This window comes from Schistocerca serialis, chromosome 8 (assembly GCF_023864345.2).
Source record: "Schistocerca serialis cubense isolate TAMUIC-IGC-003099 chromosome 8, iqSchSeri2.2, whole genome shotgun sequence".
Lineage (NCBI taxonomy): Eukaryota > Metazoa > Arthropoda > Insecta > Orthoptera > Acrididae > Schistocerca > Schistocerca serialis.
The window spans coordinates 235625850-235645760 of record NC_064645.1 but is presented as its reverse complement, the minus strand read 5'-3'; the positions used below and the strand labels follow the sequence as shown (position 1 = coordinate 235645760).

At 39.8% G+C, this 19911-nt stretch overlaps 1 protein-coding gene across 4 annotated transcripts in view; it reads left to right on the top strand.

Annotated features, from left to right (window-relative positions):
• LOC126416565 (uncharacterized) overlaps positions 1 to 19911 on the top strand; it is a 215516-nt gene that overhangs the window by 176533 nt on the left and 19072 nt on the right. For all 4 annotated transcript variants that reach the window (XM_050084311.1, XM_050084309.1, XM_050084310.1 and 1 more), the window contains one exon: positions 19194 to 19287. In XM_050084311.1, the coding sequence (XP_049940268.1) occupies positions 19194 to 19287 (94 nt within the window). The remainder of the gene's footprint in view (positions 1 to 19193; positions 19288 to 19911) is intronic.

Below are 19911 nucleotides of genomic sequence, written 5' to 3'. Positions count from 1 at the left end.
ATTTCTTGGATGCAACAATTTTGGTTCCCCACGGGCTATTACTTTCCTTAATAATGACATCAATTAACTCCTCCAGAATTGGCTGCAAGTATCTCAGAACTTTGTATGGTTTGCAGTAAATCAGTGGTTCATTTCGTGTTGGTATTCAGTGCTGTGTAACATGCATTGCTGGCAATGGCTCTTTTGGAAAAAAGAAGTCCCTAAATCTTAATAGTGACTCTTCCACTTGTTCTTAATCACTCCCCTTTAGGTGCTTCACTTTCCCTCATAATGCAATTTAATGGCCTTTGGTAACGGTCCATGGCCAACACCCCTTGTGTCCCCACCCTTCCTCCTCCATAATTCAGAATAACCACATTACTGACTAGCAATCCCTTAGTTAACCTTAAATCATTGGTGCTGAAATTATCTGCAGTCACAGATTCCATTTATTCACCATTTACATCCTGTAACCATACAGGGTCTCTCTTCACTAAGCAACATGCCTGAGGCTATACGTCATTTGTGTGAGTCAAGTCTTAGTGTGATTGTTCACAGTTTAAATGGTTTGTCATACTTGATAGGCTTACCTTGTGACATTGCAACAGTGAAACATTTTTCCTTCAAGCTCTGTCAAGTGCTACCAAAGATTGATTTTGACCCAATAGTAATGTAAGAAATCCAATCCTGGAATCTCATCATAGCCCTTTCACACACATGTGGTGCAATCTCTACACATTGTCTGAACTGAAACATACACAAGCAAAAATTTATGTCCACTGACCCCAACAGCATAAAATCTCTATCCCTCATCCTATACAATCTATACTATGGTGGGTATAGATTTTGGCACAATGCTGATGCAATAAATGCAACTCCAGAATTATCTCATAGTTATCATGCATGTGTGGCTCACTCTCTAAACTAAACTGAACTGAACTTTTTCCAAGCAAATATCAGTGTCCACCAATTCCAAGGGTGTGACATATATATACACAGTGGATTACACTGCTTATGATCCACCAGATCCCAACTGGCTGTTATCACACGCACTCTGTGTCTGACTTCATCTGCAATTCTTCCTTCCTACCATTCCTCTGACCACCCAATCCAACCCTGCATACGAATTCACACTATCTAATTTTACTGGAAGTGCCCATAGCTGGACCTCAGATTCCCACTGGTGTTTAACATCAGCTTTTCTCTTCATCTTACCGAGCAAGGTGGCGCAGTGGTTAGACACTGGACTCGCATTCGGGAGGACGACGGTTCAATCCCGCATCCGGCCATCCTGATTTAGGTTTTCCGTGATTTCCCTAAATCGCTCCAGCCAAATGCCGGGATGGTTCCTCTGAAAGGGCACAGCCGAATTCCTTCCCCTAATTCGATGAGACCGATGACCACGCTGTCTGGTCTCTTTCCCCAACCAACCAACCAACCAACCAATCTCTTCATCTTGTATCTCTGAAACTACTGCTTCTACTTCCACTGTCCTGTGGTTTGTGACATTGCTTCAGCACATGCCCAGTCTGTCCACATCATAACACCTTAAATTGGCTGAAAACACTGTCCATCTAGCTCGAAAGCCAGGTTGCATGTCAATTTCATCACATTTTGCTGACAGCTGCACATAAATCTTTCAGAACCCTTGTATGTGCCTCCAGCACCCCTCTCCTCAGCCTCCCATAAAATTCAAGGTAGGAGGAAGGGCAGTGTTAGCTGTAAATTTTTAATATGTTCATTGCAGATTGGTTTCAGCTACTATGCAGCTATATTCAGTACAGTTACATCCAAGTCATGGTGACTTGCTGTAAATAAAATTGCACATTGTACCACACTGACATTATACACCCATCAAAAAAGCTTTGCATCGCCTTGGTTCCAAGAGTTCTGTAATCTGTACAGAAAACTGGAATAGAGATCAACATAAACATCATTTCCGCCCTTTTTATTGCTCATGAAAACCATACATTGCATGCTGTACCACCATACAGCAAGACCTTCAGAGGAGGTGGCCCAGATTGCTGTGCACACCCGTACCTCTAATACCTGGTAGCACATCCTCTTGCATTCATGTATGCCTGTATTCATCATGGCATACTATCCACAAGTTCATCAAGGCACTGTTGGTCCATATTGTCCCACTCCTCAACGGTGATATGGCGTAGATCCCTCAGAGTGCTTGGTGGGTCCCATCATCCATAAACTGCCGTTTTCAATCTATCCCAGGCATGTTTGATAGGGTTCATGTCTGGAGAACCTGCTGGCCACTCTAGTCAATCAATGTTGTTATCCTGAAGGAAGTCATTCACAAGATGTGCATGATGGGGGCATGAATTGTTGTCCATGAAGATGAATGTCTCACTATATGCTGCCGATATGGTTGCGCTATTGGTTGGAGAAGGGCATTCACGTATCGTACAGCCATTACGGCACCTTCTCTAACCACTAGAGGCATACGTTGGCCCCACTAATGCCACCCAAAATTTCAGGGAACCTCCACCTTGCTGTACTCGCTGGACAGTATGTCTATGGCGTTCCGCCTGATTGGGTTGCCTCCAAACATGTCTCCAATGATTGTCTGGTTGAAGATATATGTGACTCTCATTGGTGAAGAGAAGGGGATGCCAATCCTGAGCAGTCCATTCGGCATGTGTTTGGGCTTATCTGTACCATGCTGCATGGTGTCATGGTTTCAAAGAGGACCTCGCCATAGACACTGAGAATGAAGTTGTGCATCATGCAGCCTCTTGTGTGTGGGCGGGCAAACGTTGCATGCGCCTCATGAGCGCACAGCGCTGCACGTGTGCTGCTCACGTGCAATCGTCGTCTGGGGCAGTGGTGACAGCAGGCAGATTGCGGCAGTGTAGTGCCAGGCTAAGCTGCGGACGTTGATGTGTAGCGACCACTACGTAGTGAACGTTGTAGTTCAAGAACCGGAAAATGCAGAGTGAAACAAGGAAAAGGAGAAGTGGAGATTTGCTATCTTTTAAAAAGTAATGGAGAATCATTTTTTCTCTGTGTAAAAACGTGAAAATTCGAAATGTTTAATATGTGGCAGTATTCTCGCTGGTCAGCGGAAGTTTAGTATTGAAGGCCATTATAACAAATTTCACAAGGACGAGTACAATTTATTGTCAGATTCTGAGCGGATGGGGAAATTGACTGAGCTTAAGAAGAGCGATCTGATGATACTAGATAAATCTGTCGTAGTTGCTGTGGTTACGAGAGATCTGCGACTTCCTTTTGTCATGTCTCTCATCTAACTGATTTAACATTTTATGGAGCACTGTTTTCAATTTTTCAGGACGACAACAATAGTAGCCCAGTGGTTCATGCAAGTTATAAGACTGTGCTTAATATAGCGAAAGCTGGAAAACCATTTGCCGAATTAGTAAGTGTCGGTTAAGAGCAAACATCAGTGATGCAAATTTAAGTAACTGTTTGCGTTTGTCTGTATGTAGAAATTTTGTTCCACTCCACCTGTGATAATTAAATAAAACATCTTGTAGGTAATAGGTACTCTTTCAAAACATGACATCTTTCAAGCACTCCTACTAGCCTTATTTTGTTCCACTCCACCTGTGATAATTAAATAAAACATATCATAGTTAATAGGTACTCTTTCAAACCATGATATCTTTCAAGCACTCCTACTTATCTCATTCCTTCATTCAATAAAGCAAGCTAGGAAACAAAACGCATTGCAGAGGAAGGAGCGGACAGAAGGTATGGTGGGGAGGGGAGATAAGTGGGTGGCCAGCTTGCCCCTGTGTGCACGCAGAACACCTGTTAACTGCACGCGTTTAAGTGCACCGCACACATGCAGGATTCCTGCCCGCCCTGCTCTTGTGCATAGTTTGAGTCATAACACGACATCTATGGCTGAATGAAAAGCATTATTCAACATGGTGGCGTTGCTGTCAGGATTCCTCCAAGCCATAATCTGTAGGTAGCCATCATCCACTGCAGTAGTAGCCCTTGGGCAGCCTGAGCGAGGCATGCCATTGACAGTTCCATGTCTCTATGCATCTCCGTCATGTCCAATCACTTTCACTCACTCCGAGATGCCTGGACACTTCCCTTGCTGAGAGTCCTTCCTGGCACAAAGGAACAATGCCATTGTGATTGACCTGCGGTATTGACCATGTAGAAATGGTTGAACTACAGATAACATGAGCTGTGTACTTCCTTCCTGGTGGAATGACTGGAGTCCCTCCATCTAACAGGTGCTGATCATGCATAGTTGTTTACATCTTTGGGAAAGGGACTGTGTCTGTGATACTATATCCACAGTCAATGTCTGTCTTCAGGAGTTCTGGGAACCAGGGTGAAGCAAAAATTTTTTAATGTGTGTAGATAACAAACAGCAACTGTTCCATTTGTTTCTTATTTCTTCCCTTTAGGTGCTTCACTTTCTAATGTAATGCAGTTTCAGACAATCCCCTTAGCATACATCTACCTAATTATGTCTGCAAATTCTTCTACCATTCTGTATGCTTCTTTGTTACCATGCCCAACTGTTTCCTAAATGTCTGGCACTGTTATGTTTTGTACACCTTTGAACTAACACCTTTCTAAATTCCTCAAATGTTCCAGCATCCTTGAGATCCCCTGTAGAGCTCACATAAGCTTTTGCTTCTCCAGTTTTCCTAGTGTCAAAAGTTCTGTCTCAGACCACACTTCCACCTTTTCCAAATTCCTAAGATCCTCCAAAAAAGCTTGCACAACCACAATTGATTTATCAGAGAAAGGAGCAGCTAAACTTGCAGCTGCCAAATCACTATTTTGCTGTGGCAACTGCCCTTCTACCAGGATATGTAACTCTGAGTTATCCATAATTGCATTAATTTTCAATAATATTATCAAGTGCCTGTGGTTCTGATATTCCTTGCATCCCTGGCTCTTGCAAAGCCTTGCCCTCCTCAATACTCATTTTGAAACACCAACAAGACACACAAAATAAAATACATTAACTTAATCCATACATTTAACCGTCAGCCACTTTGATTCTCTGCACTGTCTAGCCATGTGCCCATAATGATTCCATGTGATATACACTATTCATACTGATTCTGTACATGGTGCTGAAAGAAATTCCAAACTACATTGCTTACATCTGACAGGTACTAGATAAATGTGACTCCTGTTACCTCTACAGTGTGACAGATCCATTGGTTCCTTATTTTTAACAAAATTCATCTTAGGAACGGCAAGGCAGTCAAGCTTCTTTCCCATGAACAAGGCATTTTGAGAACTCTTAAATTTTCTGGGCCACTGTATTGTAGGCTGTAGGTTCAGACACTGTGCAGAAAAGGTGATATCAATACTCAGACACTGGTTAAGTGGCCTGGGGTTGAAAGGGTGCCATTTGGTGCCAGTCCAACAGCCAGAAATTTTTGTTATTGCTGCCCACTGTGGTTCTATACAAGAAGCAGCAGTGTGGGTGAGATGTCCAGTGGCTTCCTGTGTGTTGTTATCCAGCAATGCTGACAGAGCATGGCACCAACTGAGAAGTGGTACATGACACAGCTGCCTCTGTCAGCAAGACACAGGTCCTGTCGGCCTCCTAGCTAAGGCCAAGAGTGCTATGGTATGGATCCTGCTGCCACTGCTGTCCAGCAGGCTAAAGGCCGGTGACGCAATGGCCAAGACCCACTAACCTGCTTTGGTGGCATACAAACTGCTTCCCAGGACTGGTGCTGTCCTGTGTGGTGCCAGCTCCAGCTCTCATGTTTTCAAGTTGGACTACCATATCATAAAGTTAATCCACAATACACAAACGCATTCCAGTTGGCGATCATCACAGTCCCGGAGTAGTAGAGCTGTAATTCTAATCCGAGAGACCTTAGCACAGAATGACTTGGTATTTATATGCTCTCAGGCTGTGCTTGTTAGTGCTTTGTTGTGCCTTGTGCATGATTACCTTCTTATAGTTAGGCACTGCTGTGTCAACTTTTCCCACACTGACAGTTCGGTTCACCTCGCAATGTTGTGGTGGCTTTGCTGTATCTTGCAAGTGATAGCACCCACATTTGCCTGTGGCTGGTACTACTGCAATCTATTTCCTACTCTGCATGTTTCAGACCAAATATGGTTGATGGACTACAATATGTAACTGTGAAACTGCTTAGGTAAATTTAGTTATTAATCATAGCGTGTAGGCTTTCACGGCCGGCGTCTTCAGTAATTAGAACTTCCGGGCTAAGAGGCTGTGGTCCAATAGTAGAAATACTTCTCCCTGACGTTTCGTTGCCAGCTGCGGGCAACATCATCTGAGGTGAGTCTACGACTGGCTGCTAGGCCGTGGAGGTCCTGTTTATATAGAGCGCGTAGAGGGCGCCACCACTCGTCACGTGTTGTCAACAGTAAAACTATCTCTGGCTGGCGTCATTACTCTCGATCGAAGGTAATCGATTGTCACATCTTTGGTGCAGAGTCGATCGCCATATCTTATCTAGCTTCAAGTCTTCTTCTTTCCTGTTAAAATTACTGTGGTGTTTAAAAATCTCTACAGCCTCTCTATACATACGTGTATAATAATGCGATGTCTTAGCTAGCACGCTCGTCTCACTAAATTTTATTTCATGGTCACCCGTTTCAAAAACATGTTCTGCTACAGCCGATTTGTCCGTGTGTCCCAGTCGACAGTTCCTTTTATGTTCAGTTAGGTGAGTATTGATACTTCTTTTTGTGGTTCCAATGTAAACCTTCCCACAACTACACGGAATCTTATAGACACCAGGAGTAGCTAGAGGGTGTCGTGCATCTTTCGCCGATCTTAAGCATTCACTAATCTTCTTGGTGGGTCTGAAGATTGTTTCATCTCTGAACTTGGCCAGCACTTTCCCGATACGGTCCGTAATATTGTGGATGAATGGAAGAAAAACTTTCCCCACCGATGGTTGTTGTTGTTGTTGCACGTTTTCGGACATTTTTATTCTGGGATGGAGTGCTCTATCTATCTCCTTGCCAGCGTACCCATTTTTCTGGAAAGCGGTTCGCAAGTGGTTTAGTTCCTCTTGCAAATAAGCTGGCTCACAGATTTTATTAGCCCTGTCCACCAATGTCTTGATAATACCTCTCTTCTGCCTGGGATGATGGTTTGAATCCTTATGAATATAACGATCGGTATGCGTATCTTTTCTGTAGACTTTGTGACCCAGAGTCCCATCTGCTCGTTTAATTACTGAGACGTCCAAAAAATTTATCTGTCCATTACTTTCTGTCTCCATAGTGAATTGTATTTTTGAATTGATGCTATTCAAATACTTCAAAAAACGGTTCAGTTCTTCTTCACCGTGATTTCATATGACAAAAGTGTCGTCCACATACCGATACCACTTCAAAGGCTTTTTTCTGGCTGACTGCAGTGCTTGCTGTTCAAAAAATTCCATAAAAATATTAGCAACGGCTGGACTTAGAGGGCTACCCATTGTTTAGACATTGCCTTTCCACGACTTATTTTCAGTATAATAATGAGTTCTATGAACAAATTAATGGAGTGGCAAGTCCAGCCGTTGCTAATATTTTTATGGAATTTTTTGAACAGCAAGCACTGCAGTCAGCCAGAAAAAAGCCTTTGAAGTGGTATCGGTATGTGGACGACACTTTTGTCATATGGAATCACGGTGAAGAAGAACTGAACCGTTATTTGAAGTATTTGAATAGCATCAATTCAAAAATACAATTCACTATGGAGACAGAAAGTAATGGACAGATAAATTTTTTGGACGTCTCAGTAATTAAACGAGCAGATGGGACTCTGGGTCACAAAGTCTACAAAAAAGATACGCATACCGATCGTTATATTCATAAGGATTCAAACCATCATCCCAGGCAGAAGAGAGGTATTATCAAGACATTGGTGGACAGGGCTAATAAAATCTGTGAGCCAGCTTATTTGCAAGAGGAACTAAACCACTTGCGAACCGCTTTCCAGAAAAATGGGTACGCTGGCAAGGAGATAGATAGAGCACTCCATCCCAGAAGAAAAATGTCCGAAAACATGCAACAACAACAACAACCATCGGTGGGGAAAGTTTTTCTTCCATTCATCCACAATATTACGGACCGTATCGGGAAAGTGCTGGCTAAGTTCAGAGTTGAAACAATCTTCAGACCCACCAAGAAGATTAGTGAATGCTTAAGATCGGCGAAAGATGCACGACACCCTCTAGCTACTCCTGGTGTCTATAAGATTCCGTGTAGTTGTGGGAAAGTTTACATTGGAACCACAAAAAGAAGTATCAATACTCGCCTAACTGAACATAAAAGGAACTGTCGACTGGGACACACGGACAAATCGGCTGTAGCAGAACATGTTTTTGAAACGGGTGACCATGAAATAAAATTTAGTGAGACGAGCGTGCTAGCTAAGACATCGCATTATTATACACGTATGTATAGAGAGGCTGTAGAGATTTTTAAACACCACAATAATTTTAACAGGAAAGAAGAAGGCTTGGAGCTAGATAAGATATGGCGATCGACTCTGCACCAAAGATGTGACAATCGATTACCTTCGATCGAGAGTAATGACGGCAGTCAGAGATAGTTTTACTGTTGACAACACATGACGAGTGGTGGCGCCCTCTACGCGCTCTATATAAACAGGACCTCCACGGCCTAGCAGCCAGTCGTAGACTCACCTCAGATGATGTTGCCCGCAGCTGGCAACGAAATGTCAGGGAGAAGTATTTCTACTATTGGACCACGGCCTCTTAGCCCCGAAGTTTTAATTACTGTTAGTTATTAATGTTTATACATTAGATAGTTTATCTAGTTTTGAGTCTATTTCCTCTGTTTTTGTTATTCATTTTAATGCCTGCATATTTAAACTTGAAATATTATTCAATAACTCCTCCAATTGTCTTTTTAAGTTGTCTAATCTATTTCATTTCTCCGCCTGAGTTTAATGCCATTGGACAGCTCATCTAATGTTTTTAGGTTTTCTGATGTTTTGTCTAAATTGTTTCCCCTGCTGTGTGTAACAGGTGGCATACAATAAATAAATATATATAAATATATAATTCTGTTTTGATACCAACTCAAAGAATATTGACAACACTTCATGAACAGATCACCACTAAAAAAAAGTTTTAGCTTGAGACTGTTTACAGCTCACCTTGTCATGCACACTGCATGCTGCTGCTGCAAAGTGTGTGGGGAAAGTGATCTCATGATCAGCTGCTGTGCAGCTGTTGTATAGTTAGCTGACTGGCTACCACCCTGAGGGGTGAAGTCATGCTGCTATTGCATCAATCTCCAAGATTGCTGCTGCACTCATGACCTCAGAATCAGAATGCCAAAATATTCCATTTCATCAGTGCTATGTTTCTTGATTAACCCATTTATCATTGGGCGACATTACAGCATGTGCTCACCTATACCTTCTGTGCTGTTTACTTGAGTTATTCTAGACAATATTGTATGGTCTTCAGTTATTTCTTGAAAATTCTTTATACTATCACAAGATCTCTCATCTTATGCTGCCTCTTATCTGTGTCCTTCACCTTGGACTCCAAAATGTAGTGTTGCAACTCAAGTTACGGATTGTAACAGAGTCAACACCTTCAGTAACAATCTGTCACACTGATGATAAGCTGTACCTTAATTATGGTCACCTTCTCATAGTTTCTTGAAGCTGCGGACCCATTATGGAGTGCCACTTCTTGTATTGTGTGACTTCTTCTCAAACTGCAGAGAGTCAAGGGCTGTAAGAGAGCTCACATCTACGCAACTCACTACAAAAAGTTGTAACTGCTTTTGGAAGAACTCTTCTGTATTTTGTTGCTCTTATAAAACAGTTACAACATTTGGGTAACGTACCTTGTTTATCAGAACAGCATCTCCAATCAGAATCTCAGAGTAGAACAAGAGACAATGACATTTGCCTTTGGCTTCTTTCAACTGTTTTGATCATTGCCACTGTAGACAGTGCCTCTTGTTCTCTGCATTCCAAAACACCACGAAGCCACGATGCTGAAGCATAAGCAGTTCCTTCACAGCAGTTGGAGACAGTCGGTGTCATGCCTTGGTAACATTTGTGCTCATGCACCTCACTCCAACTCTACACACATATCAAACCTGCATGTACACGGAGGAAAATTCTTTACATGCTAACTACCTAAACAATACTTTTACATGAACATCTTTCATCTGATGGCATGTTACACCAGATACTCTCTCTGTCCAGCTCCTCCCTCCCGCCTCCCTCCCCCCACCCCCTCTCTCTCAATCTCCTTCCCCCTCTTTCTGTCATGTAGACATGTTCATTGTTACAGCAAACAAAATCTTGATTGGGAACTCAAGCTGCTTAAGATGAATTGGTAAATTGTTCAGGATGATGGGTATATGGGGTATGAAAGAGACCTCTCCAGGGGCTGTATCTGTGAAAATAAAACCTTCAGTGACAGTATGTCATATAGTCTTAATCTGTGATTGGGCATGCTTAGAAAGTTTTGGATGATACAGGTTCTGTAGTATTATTCTAGTCATAACTGGTTGAAACTTAAACACAACTTTCCTGTTTACTGTTAAAACTAAGTGAGAGGAAGAGCACAAAACAGCATATTGTCATGTAGACAGCTTTTGTTAAAAATTACATCTAAGGAGAAAGAATATATACAGAAGAAATAATTTGTCAAATGATTAAACTGCCCTGATATCTTTAAAACTGAATGTGAAAATGAAAACAAAACCATGTATTTTCACAGCACAACATAGCATAGAAGTTTTCTTCTTACAGTTGGCTTTAATGGGAGACCTGTACATTGTTTTATATATATATAAAAACAAAGATGAAGTGACTTACCGAACGAAAGCGCTGGCAGGTCTGACACAAGCAGACATATGTGTGTGAGACAAGCAGACATATTTAAATATGTCTGCTTGTGTCTGTATGTGTGGATGGATATGTGCATGTGTGCGAGTGTATACCTGTCCTTTTTTCCCCCTAAGGTAAGTCTTTCTGCTCCCGGGATTGGAATGACTCCTTACCCTCTCCCCTAAAACCCACTTCCTTTCGTCTTCCCCTCTCCTTCCTTCTTTCCTGATGAGGCAACAGTTTGTTGCGAAAGCTTGAATTTTGTGTGTATGTTTGTGTTTGTTTGTGTGTCTATCGACCTGCCAGCGCTTTCGTTCGGTAAGTCACCTCATCTTTGTTTTTATATATAATTTTTCCCACGTGGAATGTTTCCTTCAATTATATTGGTTTTATATATATAAATATAATAGAGGGAAACATTACATGTGGGAAAAATATATCTAAAAACAAAGGTGATGTGACTTACCAAACAAAAGCATTGGTATGTTGATAGACACACAAATAAACACAAACACACACACAAAATTCAAGCTTTCACAACCCACAGTTGCTTCATCAGGAAAGTGGGAAGGGGAGGGAAAGACGAAAGGATATGGGTTTTAAGGGAGAGGGTAAGGAGCCATTCCAATCCCGGGAGTGGAAAGACTTACCTTTGGGGGAAAAAAGGACAGGTATACACTCGCACACACACACATGTCCATCTGCACATATATAGACACAAGCAGACATATGTAAAGGCAAAGAGTTTGGGCAGAGATGTCAGTCGAAGCGGAAGTACAGAGGCAAAGATGATGTTGAATGACAGGTGAGGTATGAGTGGTGGCAACTTGAAATTAGTGGAGATCCGAATGGGGGACTATTTTACCTCCGGAATATTTTACCCAAGAGGACGCCATCATCATTTAACCATACAGTAAAGCTGCATGCCCTCGGGAAAAATTACGGCTGTAGTTTCCCCTTACTTTCAGCCGTTTGCAGTACCAGCACAGCAAGGCCGTTTTGGTTAGTGTTACAAGGCCAGCTCAGTCAATCATCCAGTCTGTTGCCCCTGCAACTACTGAAAAGGCTGCTGCCCCTCTTCAGGAACCACACATTTGTCTGGCCTCTCAACAGATACCCCTCCGTTGTGGTTGTACCTACGGTACGGCCATCTGTATCGTTGAGGCATGCAAGCCTCCCCACCAATGGCAAGGTCCATGGTTCATGGGGGGGTTGGTTTTTATACTTTCAAATAAACACAAATAAATTTGAATTATGGGCTGAAACAGGTAATAAATACAAAAAACAAAGAAAATAACCTATACACATATTTTATGCACTAGTATGATAAGACAAAAAGCAACAAACAAGAAGTGGTTCGTCACATTTTACGCACACAGTAGTAATTTTTTTGTGGCAACTTCGACATTTCAGCTGCTTCTTTTTTTTTGTTATCTCATCTGTTGGTAATTCAGCAACCTAATGTTCTCTTCCATCAAATCTAGAATCTAGTTTTGCCCTCTTACTAGGACGTCCTCTGCTGGTAGTGACTCTTTTGTTACTTTCAAGAATTGCAGTGACAGTTCGATGACGAAATTTCAGATGATCTATGGATTCTTTGTTGTGTGTGTAAAGATCCCAGGCATTTTTCTCTGCAATGTCTATAAAATGTGCAATGATCGGGAAATACCACTTTTTCCCCTCTTACATAGCATCTATATAGGGATACATTTTGGTCAGCTTGATCTATGCCTCCCATATGAGTATTGTAGGAGTGTAAGAAGTTAGGTTGAGGCACGCTAATCCTTTTGCTCCCTGGAAAATCTTGCTCCAGAGCATAGTGGTTGCACTCTGCCAAAGTTGGTGGCTACAGTAACAACATTATCGTCATTCCAACGTACAATGGAAATCCCAGATGCTGAGTCAGAACAAACTTCATATGATCCTCTATTTTCTTTTATCATTTTATCTACAGACGATAGAGTACAATTCTTAGCTCTGTTTCCTCTTATTGTTCCTGTTGCTTCGACCCCCCTCTCTTTTAGGTCATGTAGTAGTTCAACGCTGGTAAAGAGGTTATCAAAGTATATTCGATATGGAACATGTGGCAGTAACTGGTCAACATAAGTTATTACCACACCATACCCCATACCTTTCGTTTCATAATCCTTACTACATGTGCCAGTATTAGGTATTTCCTCATCTTTTGATTCTAACATGTCCAAAAATTCCATCAGTATACATCATTTTCTGTGAATACAAAATGACAACATATTCCCCTGACGTCCTTCTGGAAGGATGGTTGAAAAATTATTGAATTACAATTGACAAAAAGTTTCAATCATAATATGAACCCGTAAATAATATAGGTTAATTCTTGAAAATATTATATGACAAGTTTCAGAATTATTGATGCAATATGAAAGAAAATATACATACACATCGATGACAAGGTCGGTCAGTTCGTCCGTGGTAAAATAGGCCCTATTTTCAAGACACCATTTCTCACTCACTATGAACGACAGCGTCAAACTGACTGTCGCAGCACGCAACTGACTCTGCCTACTTCATATAACAATGCGTCACAGTCCATTGCAACAATGCATTATTTGCAAAAATAAATAATTTCAACAGTGAGTGACGCCGTCCTTCCAGAAGGACGTCAGGGTTATCTGGGTTAGTTATGGTTATTATGATCAAAATGCCCAACAAGCTTGTCTATGTATATTGATCATTATCCTGACAGACAGCACCCAAGTGTCAAGACCTTTTGTCTGATAGTTAATGTATATACAGAAACTGGAAGGTTCATCCAAAGAAGAAGCTGCAACCAAGAACTGAAACAAATGAAGATGTCCAAATAAATGTTTTAGCTGCAGTTGAGGCTAATTCGCTCACCAGTAGCAGACAAATTGACAGGGAATTGGGAATTCTACATCATCATATATTTCACCCTTACCATATTTGTATGCACCAGGAATTGCATGGCAATGATTTTGAACATTGTGTAAATTTTTGCCACTGAGCACAAAATAAATTACGAGATGATAACAGGTTTTTTTCAAGAGTTCTGTTTAGTGACAAAGCATCTTTCACAAACAGAGGTAAGGTAAACCAGCAACAGAAAATCCACAATGGCTGCGACAAGTGGGACATCAGCAACGCTGGCAGATTAATGTATTGATTGGAATTATGGGAGGACACCTAATTGGCCCTTATTTTATCAATGGCAATCTAAATGAAGCAACATATGCTGATTTCTTAATTAATGTTTTACTGATTCTACTACAAGATGTTTCACTTCATGACAGAATGGCAATGTAATTTCAACTTGATGGATGTCTGGCACATAGCACGCATGCAGTTGAAGTGGTATTAAATAGAATATTTAATGACAGGTGGATTGGTCATAGAAGCACCATACCATGGCCTGCATGTTCACTGGACCCTACATCTCCAGATTTCTTTTGTTGGGGAAAATTGAAAGACATTTGTTATCATGATCTACCGACAACACTTGAAAACAAGCGCCTGCACATTATCAATGCATGTGCGACAATTACTGAAGGCGATCTACTTGCTGTTGAGAGGACTTTTGTTATGTGTATTGCCAAATGCATTTAAGTTGAAGGACATCATTTTGAGCATTTATTACATTAATGGGGTTATTATGGTTGCTCACACAGTAACAGCATGCATTCCCATAATTTATGATAAGATCACAAAAGTAAATGAATCACATTGGAACAACAGAAATAAAGTCCAAATGTAACTACTTTTTGTGTTTTAATTTAAAAAACCACATTGTTACCAACTGTTCATCTAAATGGATGAGGTATATTATAAGTGTTGGAATATTACAGCACCGTCCACCACAAAGTGAAACAAATGTTCCAAATCAAACATTCACATTTATTTATGTACTACACAAATATGCAATAAAAATGAGGGTACCTATTTAAATAAAATTCAGTTTCTACCAGTTTAACTAGTGGGCCATGAATAGTGCCATCTGTGACCCCCCCCCCCCCCCCCCATCGTGCTTGAACAGATTTGTTCTTCTTTTTTGTTCATTTGATGCTAATTTTGTGAAATATTTTGCCCGCTCACTATCAATGGACCACCCTGTAGTTTCTGTAATACAGCATATGGCTTCAGAATCAAAAGTAGAGTGCAAGTTATCAATGAATATTAAATGGTGAAAATTTTGGATGGTGCAGAGGATATTTTATCTGCATTTTCGGTGTTGTAGTCTGAATTGACCAAAACTTTGCAATCCTACTCTATGAGAAATACTGTCACTGAAGCTGCTATTGTCACAGATCCAGCAAGTAGAGAGGTCTCTCCTGTACCCCTTATACTAATGATATCAACCAGTTACCCATTTATTTCAAGTGACTTCATTTCACGGTCAAAATTTAATTTGTGATAATAATAAACAAGGCTCATTGCCACAGAGAGACAGCGGAAGAGGAGATGGACAGAGAGGGGGAAGGGGAGAAAATGGACAGAGAGAGGGGAAGATAGAATGAGGAGATGGAGAAAAACTGGGGGAGAGCAGGAGATGGACAGTAAGAGAGAGGAGGTGGAGGAGATATACAGAGGTGGGAAGAGGAAGTGATGGACAAAGAGAGGGAATGCTAAAGGAGAAAGTGGGCAGAGAGAGGTGGGAGAAGGATATTAGGATGAATATACAATTCCCATACATATCTATCAGTTGTGGAGAATTGCGATGTTTACTTGTATGTACAGAGAGAGGTGGGAGAAGGATATTAGGATGAATATACAATTCCCATACATATCTAGTAATTGTGGAGCATTGCCATGCTCACTAGTACCATATATCTTAAAGAAATATGTACAGCTTATTGTGGGGTGGTGCATGGAGAATTCTTCTAGTTGTTGCCATTCTCAACACAGGCTTTCTAACTACAGTGTTGGCAACCAGAAAGTGATTAGCAAAAACATGATGCCTGTAATTAAAGTTCACTGTGCCCACTCTGATGGAGAAATAAAGTTATTGATCATTGAAGTTCATTATGCTGAGGATTTAGCATTATGTCTAGGATTCATAGAAAATGCAGTTTACTATAACAATTTTCACTATATTCTGAAAACGAGAAAGAATAAAGTTTCAGACAAATGTTTACCCAAGCAATGCTACTATCAGCTATTGTACAATCAGAGTGGTTCAGAGTCTATTGCACGGATCCTATTATCCCTAGCTAATGAAACTGTTCAATAATCGTTATCGATGTAAATGTTCAAAGTGAATATCCACCAAAATTTGATGTTAATACCTATCAAATGCCACAATAGTATTGATAGAAGGTCTGTCCTGCGGCGACATGTGAAAATATGACATAAGCAAACTGATAATAAATCACTGAAGTCGTTCCACAATTAACACTTTACCACAATGCGAACTCATTGTTACATGCATACCAAGCTACATAATACGGCATCCAAGGCTGTTCCTTGCAACTGCACAAATGTGATGTGGCTTCCAACACGGAGTGCATTCTGATACGAATCTAGAAAAGAACTGGGGCCTGATTCTAGCTCGCAGCACTCTTATTTATATAGCCACGGTGCGGACCACTGAAGGCGCAGCCGACAACATTTGCCTTCCTGACTAGTCACTAGGGCTAGCAGAACACCACTTCAAGTTACTAAATAATTAATTGCTTCATTCGCTGAAGGCCAATGAAGCTCTGAATTTAATTGTGTTATCAGCACACAGGTAAGTATCTGTAATAAAATTCTGATGTGGCTAGGTTAAATACTTTTGGTGAGAGAATTATTTTAGTTGCACTGAACACAATAGATGAGCTTTGAACTTGCCCTTTGGAGAGACACTACAGATATATTTTTATAGCTACCTTTCAGAAACTTATCACATCTTTGTTATTATAGTGTATCTCCATTCTACCTAAATCTAAACATCCTAGCTTTATCTAATCACTTACTTAATCTATCTTACTTCCGTTCTTTTAGGACACAAAAACAGAAAATCATGAATTTTGACCAAAATTTTACTTTGTGAGATCCAGCATGTTGTTTCTATTAATTTACAATGAAAAAGGAATCTGAATATAGATTTTGACGTTTCTAGCTCCTTCCTGTTGCGCCGATGATTTTTACATAAAACGCGCAAATTTTGAAATCTGTTAGAGTTACTAAACTGAAACTTAACACATTATTATTTTAGCATCACTCCTGACATGCTATTAACTTTTCAGATCATTTACTTTACTTTTAAGGTATTGTGTAACATTTGTGACATCATAGCTAGTTAGAGTGGACTAGGCTGCCACACAATGGAAAGAATATGAAGTCTATATGGCATGAGTAGGCTGCTTCCCTATTTTTTGAAAACTTATGCTAACAATGTTTCCCTTTTATAAATAATGTGTATGTTTATGTATTATATGTGTCAGTCCAAGTGTTTTTTAGTATATTGTATACAAATGTGAAGTAAACTGCTCAAGAACTTTTCAAGATTTTTGGTAACAATATTAGACGATGTGTTTATGTAGTAGAATAGATTAAGGGGAAACATGTGGTGTTCCTGTTGGTTATAGATGACCAGCTCATTCGTGATCTATGACTACAGGATATTAATTCACTCACCTTGATACTTATTCACACCTGCCAGTCTTGAAAAGCTTGGATTTCACTTTTCAGCTTCTGCAGAAGCCACTGAATATGACACATCTAAAATTAGTGTGGTGTGTATTCATACTCTCAAATACAATGACTGTTAATATTAATACCTTGTTACAGGGCACATCACAATAATCTCAGTGTGAGACATCAAACTGACAACTTTAGATACAACGACAGAATGAATACATACCCAACAAATAATGAGATTCTTCTCTTGTCTTTGATGATGCCATCAGTACTGTCACATAGTATTACATTCCATGGTGTGACCCACTCTCCAAGCCAACACCACAGTACAGAGTAAATGAAGAAGATACCATAAATTGTGGTAAAGCTGCAGCCACTGTCCCACTCTGAAGATGCACGATAGTCATCCATGTATAAATAATGTCAAAAACATGCAGACCATTTGCAATCCTAAATTACTCAACTAATTTAGACACATCAGTTAGATAGACATTTGGTAACACAGCACTTTACCAAGGTGATATGTCACACCATAAACAATTTCATGAGCTGTTATGCATAACACGCGTAAGCTTTTGAGTTCTCAAAAAAATGTACATTCAGTTATGTAGATACACACTGAAATTAGAGGCAATGATTGCCTGAATAATAACACAAACGTAGTTTACAGTTTATGATCTAATACAAATGTTCTGTGGCACTCATAATGATTAGGAAATATGTGATATATCAACATAACACAAGCTATTATAAAATTGCATAAAGACAGTGGAAAAATGGCATGACTGGCATGTTTGGTGTGTGTGTAAAAAATTAGAATCTAGAATTTCAAAACCAATTTACCTGACGTACATCTTGCTCATACATAGAGAAACAAGCAGAAGTCAGTTTACAAGTGTGAATAAATGTGTGAAATGTTTGAATTTTGCAATTAGCTGAGTTAGTGTCACATTCTACACTAGCATGCCAAAGACAAACAAAGTAGCCTCTGTAGATTAGTAAAGATGAAAAACATGAGCTGTGAAAGAAAAGTATTGGCAAAAAAAGAAAGAGAAGAATACAGACATATAGAAAACACAAATTGCTGATGAAAAATAACAAATTAAATTATTACTGACTAACATGAAGGGAATGGCAATCAGTAAGTACATGCTAAGGATCAAGTTCTCATCTACAGAGTTCTGACACTTTTCATTTGTTTTAAAGGTTAGTAATCTAGACATATTTATGTTGTATCCCATAGAGATTAGAATCAATAAGAATGTGTAGGGAAGAGAATGATGTTGGATACCAGATTGACAGTTCTGTACTATGTTCATGTTATGAGCTTCAAAGAGTTGCACATTTTCCAAGGTAAACAAAGTAAGAGCAAAAATGTCATTTTCTTTACTCACTTCTATACTGTGTACAAAAAACTGAGTATAAAGGTATTAAAGTCAAGTAGTTTGAGAGGGTAGGACACATTGGTAAGTCAAACAAAAAGCACAGTTGTAATCAGTAAAGATAGAGGAAGGATTAACAACTTCCATTTCTAACATTATTCAGGCTTATGATAATGTGAGAAAACCTTGTTAGGTGATTAGAAATCTGAAAAGTCTTAGCTAAGTCCTCCCCAGCTATTGTCAAGTTGTCACTGCTCCATTCTGAGCATTATTTTTAAATTATATCACCATGAGAGTATGTATTCATACATATTAATTCTTTCCATTGAATGCACAATTGGTAGCAAATGCTAAAGGACTTACACTGAACTTCTCTGTACTGTTTTCAGGTGAGGATCCTGTGTTAACTGTAAAAAGGGGTCCTGGGGCTGCTATATCATGGGCTCTTGCTTCAAAGAGACCAAACATACAAGCTGATTTGAGGCAAGTGAATGTACCAAATGTTTGCTACATTTTCATTTTTCTCTATCACCAATGACTGTTCCAAAGAGATTGTTTATTGGTGCTACTTTCCACCAGTTCCAGAAATAACTGCTGGCATAGTTGTGTGGATTAATCAGAAACAAAATATAATTGACTTTCATTTAGTTTTGATGTGCTTGTATGTTTTCCTTATTTTAATCTACTGTAAATGTAACAATTTTTAGCTAGTGTTTTATTTAGCTCTACAACTGTATGGAATTTCTATCATTTAATTCTGCAGGTACAGATAACCTTTCCTGTAATAACTTTCAACACCATTTCCTCACAAGAGATACAATTAATTATGGAGCACATCAGCTTTAGACAATTTTCTGAACAGTTTCAAGTTACATGACCATGTGCTTTTCTAATGCAATTAATCTACAGAAAAAATGTTTTATGCTTCCATGTGAATACCTATTTCTTCTTTCTATTACATTTCTGCACACATTATGGATGTGTAGCTCTAGCTCATATGATCCCAGGAAAAAAATATCATATATTTTTTGTAACTTGCCTACCAATACTGTATTGATAAATCTCAAACAGTACAGATCACCAAATATAAATAACATTACTTTATAT